This window comes from Centroberyx gerrardi, chromosome 8 (assembly GCF_048128805.1).
Source record: "Centroberyx gerrardi isolate f3 chromosome 8, fCenGer3.hap1.cur.20231027, whole genome shotgun sequence".
In the NCBI taxonomy this organism is placed as follows: Eukaryota; Metazoa; Chordata; class Actinopteri; order Beryciformes; family Berycidae; genus Centroberyx; species Centroberyx gerrardi.
The window spans coordinates 9,567,701-9,573,769 of NC_136004.1; the positions used below are offsets into that span (position 1 = coordinate 9,567,701).

The 6,069-nt window shown below is 44.2% G+C and overlaps 1 protein-coding gene across 1 annotated transcript; it reads right to left on the reverse strand.

Moving 5' to 3' along the window:
* Positions 1–1,250: 1,250 nt before the first annotated feature.
* On the reverse strand, positions 1,251–3,219 carry aplnra (apelin receptor a). The gene has a single exon (XM_071909521.2). The coding sequence runs from the start codon at positions 3,063–3,065 to the stop codon at positions 1,980–1,982; it is 1,086 nt and encodes a 361-aa protein (XP_071765622.1). The 5' UTR covers positions 3,066–3,219; the 3' UTR covers positions 1,251–1,979.
* Positions 3,220–6,069: the final 2,850 nt, after the last annotated feature.

Below are 6,069 nucleotides of genomic sequence, written 5' to 3' on the forward strand. Positions count from 1 at the left end.
TGTCAGCAGGGACAAATATTGACTTGTTTGGTAGCCCAACTTCTGCCAGGATTAGAGCCCCACTTCCCCCCTGCCACCATCTCTAAAACGGTGATTATGTCCAACAGAGCTCATTACTGTCAAATCAAAGGATCCCTCAGAAGAGTCACTCATTGGTAATGACCCCATTATTCAGTGAACATGTGGGGGCGGGGGGGCTGGCCGGCCTCGCCTCCTGCGGATAGATAGTCCTGTCCAGAAGCGCTGCTGATAACGGCTCCAGTGCTATCGATGCAGACCTGACAGTGATACAGACAATATGTTGTTGTGACAAAAAATATTACTTTATATGGCTTTTAGACACTCTAAAACCAATTTAGCTAACCCATGAATCTCTTCAAGTGAAAAAAACAACAACAACATTTTCTGAAAATGTATGGAATAAAGTAATTCCTGAGGCTGACTGCACCCCAGGGTGCTTGGATGACTTCAGTCTGGTGCCCTCTTGTGTCATTTTCTATAACTAAAGGCACTGATCCAAATTCAAAACCCACTCATTGTAACCCATATGTGTTGTCAAAAACTTTTTAAGTACCACAGGTGATGGCAGTCGCAACTGAGTATCGAATACACACTCTCTCAGGATGGCCGCTGCTTTGCATAATCCGGTTACAGTCTGGATACTGGCTGTGAATGAATAGAGATTAGAGACCTATTAGTTTGAAGGTGTAAACCAAATGCAAGGCATTCATACCAAAGCTGCAGCCCTCTGGGCATACTTATCACTGAAATAACAGGATGGTGTGGTGAAATGCTCTCCAGTGAAACCGATGTGAAACTTCAGGTTGAATGAAAGAGGCAGCACATCATGACTTGTCTCGAGTTTCCAGAGCTGCAGACCTTTTTACACAAATAAATATTAAATTTGGTACTTATGTTAGAAACCTTTTTCCTCTGATGCTGCTTTCCTCTTTCTCCAATCTCTGCCTGCAAAATCAGTCTTTCTAAGCAGCAGTGTTAACAACAAATGTATTGCTTTGGATTTCACACACACAAAGTCTCAAGAAATGTAAGAGATTTGGTTCATAGAACACATCTTTAATACAGTAGTTAGTTACAATGATGTCAAAAAATAAAACATATACATCAAATTGGAACATTTATGAAGTTCCTTTTCCCCCTTTAGTGCCGGGACCACACTGCGAACCCCCCCCCCCCCCCCTCCCCACCCTGCCCCATTCCTGTTCCCCGACAACATTTGTCAACTGCCATCTGCCTGTCTGCCCCTGTCTCCTCCACAAACTATATAATTAAGCTGCAACACCTTTTCTCCTCTTACGCCCCCTCCCTCCTGCACCCCCGACTCCTCTACCTTCACAAACAACAAGCTTAAGAGGAGACTGTCCGTTTGATTTCCCTGCACATACACACACACACACACACACAGCCCAGTTTCTGACTCTGTTTAACAAGTGCTTCTAAAACAAAACATCAATAGATCTGAAAAAATGCTATGGTATGAAAATACTGTACAGCTTTATGTTTTACCCAGTGTAAACAGATTTCCATGTAATAAAGGACCAACATCGACTCACAATTCTTAATATCAGTGTGTGTTGTTAAAATCATAATTCTGCTCCCTGTCATAGTACAAAGGAGAACTTTTGCAGAGCAGGAGGAACAAAAAAAATATACTTTTTTTCTGAGAGTTTGAGGGACAAAGCAGCTAAGGAGCTCAGCCAGCTGGCTCTAGCTTCCCAAGTCCAGGAGTTCGAGTCTCTCCCCGCCTCAGACACAGAGCATCTACCCCTCTCATTGTTCCATAGGAGGAAAACATAATGAAATTCATGACTGCGCGCAGTGACAATTCATAGTTCCTCATCTCAATCATGTCTTACCAGCTTTTAAACAACGGACACGTAAAGTCTGTATTCTTACAAGTGTTCCAGTGGCTGGAGCCGGGACTGTCCTGCAGCCCCGCTCCACCGATCCTCTCCTCTCTACACCTTGGTGGCCAGAGACTGAACCTCTGACTTCTGAGTCTGGGCGCTGAGTGTGGACGACATGGAGCTCATCTGGCCATGCATGGCCTTCTTCAGGTTGAGCAGGCACAGACACTGGGAACGAAAGCGCAGGTCGAAGAAGGCATACAAGAACGGGTTGAGGCAGCTGTTGACGTAGGCCAGGCAGGTGGCGTAGGGGTGAGCCAGCAGGAGGAAGCGCAGGAACCCGCAGGAGCTGGGAGCCAGGTTCAGGTAGGAGAGGGCGTCCATGCTCTTCAGCACGTGGAAGGGCGTCCAGCAGATGGCAAACACCACCACCAGTGTGGTGATGATCTTCAGCAGCCTCTTCTTCTTCTGGTCCTCCTTGCGCAGGTTGTTGAAGTGGCGTGTGACGGTGCAGCCGATGAAGCAGTAGAAGATGGTCATGGCCAGGAAGGGCAGCAGGAAGCCCAGGGCAGAGGAGGACAGGCTGAGCCCGGCGATCCACAGAAACTCGTGCCTCTGGTTCATCGTCACCAGGCTGAAGTCCATGGCGCACGTGGTGCGGTTGCTGTTGAGGTCGTTCACGGTGGTGCGGAACAGCAGCGTGGGCACCGCCAGCAGGCCGGACAGGAGCCAGATGGCACCCAGGGAGGCCAGCATAGTGCCCCGCGAGCGCAGCCTGCTGCTGGACAGAGAGTGCACGATAGCTAGGTAGCGGTCAAAGCTCAGGCAGGTGAGGCAGAAAACGCTGGCGTACATGTTGACCAGCACAACATAGCTGCTGATCTTGCACAGAGCCACACCAAAGGGCCAGTGGTAGCCCAGCGCTGTGTACACGGCCCAGAGAGGTAGGGTCACTACAAAGGTGAGGTCAGCGAAGGCCAGGTTACCAATGTAGACATCTGCCGCCCGACGCTTGGATTTGGACCTCCAGACGGTGAAGATGACGACCCCGTTACCTGACAGACCCAGGATGAAGATGAGCATGTACAGCACAGGGATGAGGGAGTAGGAAGGCTCCCACTCTGAGAAGTCACAGGCAGTCTCATTGTCATCATAATATTCATAGTTATCTCCATATTCCACAGTGGTGGCCTCCATGCTGAGGTTCTGTCGCGGTGGAAAAATGTAAAAATCCTTAGTTTTCAGGGGGAAAAAAGAGTAAAATTCCAAGGCTTCAGAAGCAGAGTTAGATAAATCAAAGCAAATATCACTGCCAACTGAGACTACAGTGTAACCGGAGTTGTAGGTTCTGCTGAGCTGCTGGTGGGAGTTGGAGGAGAGGGCAGATTGTGTGTGAGAGTGAGAGCTGGTGCTGCCTGCCTTTTTAAACTCGGCCCTCCACACCCCTGGTTCCCTCCCAGGACGAACCCCCTCCCCCAGTAAAACACCCCTAGGCCCTCCCCTCCTCCTCTCTCACCTCTTCTGGCGCAAACCATCCCTCTGCTGGGAGGACACCTAGAGAAGGACATGGCAAACGCCTTTAAAATAAATCCGACATTTCAATGTTTCCTTGCTTAATTACAATAAAATCTAAACTTTTAGAATTGGTTAACGCTAGTGGCTAACGGTCCCACGGTTAGTTTTGGTCGAAGAAGGTTGTGGAAATAACAGGCAAGCCAAATCTAAAAGTTGAAGTTTTATTGCTTAAAGTTCAGCTTGGTGTATCGGATGTATGCCGAAATGAAGAGTAGACCTATATCAATACAAAAGACCATAAATCATGCTTTACGAGGTGTGCACATTTGCCGATTAAGCAAGCCAAAGTTATATTGCCAGAATTTTGAACGGAGTTCGGCGCCAGTTCTCTCGGCACGGGACTGTGCTGCTGCTAATTATTGCTTAATTATACAACAGTTTATAAACAGTTGTAAAAGGTCAACGCAATGAATCGATTTCACCTATCTTTATTCCACCAACAACTGTAGCTCCTCAAGTTCGATACCGTTGCTATGGTTACGAGTTTCCAATATAATATGATTAATTGACAGATATGATTGATATGAATAATTGACAGAATGTAAACAATGCGGACTGATATATTTGCAGTGAGGTCTTGTCAGATTACAGCTTCCACTGTCAACCGTGGAATGTCTTCCAATATTCTTCTGTCGGAACTACCTGTTGTATAACATATTATTTTCTGTAGGGCTACTATTTGTTTGGTTATATAACAAACAAGTAGCCTACTTTGTTCATTTTACTTACAACATAGAGCATGCGTAGTAGGACAACTGAACCGTAGTAGGCTATCTACTCCATTCACTTTTTCTTTTGAAAATGTATATTTAACTATAATCTTTTAACTTTTCAGTGTTGCATTACTTGCTCAGCGGTTTCTTCAGGAAAGGTGGATTTGTAGCGTCTGGAACAGGCCCGGACAGGCAGGTTTGCTGTTTTACATTACAATTACTCCAATTAAAAGGTTGTTAAAGGTGCAAACAGCCTTATTTATCACATTTTGTCGCTTTTTGTTGGCGATTGATAGTAAAAAAAAAAAAATCCAGACAAACTGTTTCTTCCTTTAAAATGTTGCAGCTTCAACACATCAGAAATATACAACGAGTTTAATGTGTTGTCTTGAAACGAGAACGTAATTAGATAGACAATGAATTGCAAACTGTTTGAAGATTAGATTAAAAGTCAGTGGGAAGCTCAAGCGATGTGTGAATTCAATTCTCAAGTCTGGGGATTAATTTCCATGATAAAAGGACAAGCAAACAAACAGGTTTAAACAAAAACAAAAGGAAACTTCGCGTTGGCACCATCTTTGTGCTCGGGATGTCTCTGCCTACTTTAACCTGAAGTTTATTCAGAGTTAACTGGGCCTGTTGGTTGCTGCTGCAGAAGATAGAGTCATTGTCTCTTCATTCAAGTGCATGTTGATTACATCATGTTCAGGCTTAATGCAGTGCAACTGGCAAGGCAACAAATGAGCAAATAATAGGCTACATTTTATGGATAATTAAACCCATGACCCCTTGGAAGCACTTTCAGGCTTTCACTGCAGGGCCAAGCAGGAAATAGATTAAGGCAATAATGTTTGATCACGAATAGTCAGAAACAACTGACACCCCCCCTCCCCTCCACTCTCACTCACTCACACACACACACACACACACACACACACACACACACACACACCACCCTTTTACCTTTTGATCAATGGCTCCAAATCCTTCTTTATAAGTATGTTGTTTATTTTTTTTAATTATTTTTTTTAAAGAAATCTGAATCTGTTTAATTAGAATAAGTTTTATTGGCCAAGTAAGTTTTCACATAAATGTAATTTGACTGGGTTGCTCATGTAGGTCACATTACCTAAAATACCAAAATGATAACAAGTAGTATATATAAATTAATGATAGACATTTAGGAAATAGGTCTCTGTACAATATACACAGACTGATTGCACATTATCTCTTCATTTTTATAAATGATGTTTTGCAGATTAAGTGCTAACTTGATGTTTCTTTTTGTCTTTTGACCTTTTTTATCAGTCATAAAGGTCAGGACTTTTTTAGTCGCTACAAGTTTAATCTGCTTTTTTAGTCGCTACAAGTTTAATCTGGAAATATGTCTCTGGCATCACATTGGTCTTTGATAACCTAAAAGATGCTGTTTTGCATGAATGTATTCTGTTGCAGGGGGACACCCATTTGGAAAACACAGATTTGTCAGGTTATTAAATTATCTGACAAAACTTCTGACTTCAGTGAAACAAAGTTTGGATAGGTCTGGATCGTGTGATATTGAAGATTATTCAGGTTTACACTGATGTTGGGCGAGTGTTAATCATCCTGGCTCCTGTTGGACAAGACAAGCCTCCTAGTGGTGACAGCAGAGAGGTGATAATGAATCCCCACAGCAGCCTGTGACCGTCCTGCATGTGCTCTGAGTAATATCTTAGCTGAAAGGAAGGGCTTTCTGGATCATAACTTATCAGCTTGTAGTGACTGACTGGTAATTGTGCTGTACAGTAGAGACAGAGAGTTGGAGCCAGTTGGGTGGAGTCTAACAAGGCAAATACTTGATCCTTCTCTCAACAACAAGGAGATGTTGGCGCCCAGTCTCTCCTCTGTGGAGACACAACTACTGCACAGCA

Excerpts from the sequence above, each read along its gene's own strand:
- aplnra (XM_071909521.2), bottom strand. The coding sequence starts at position 3,065 with ATGGAGGCCACCACTGTGGAATATGGAGATAACTATGAATATTATGAT.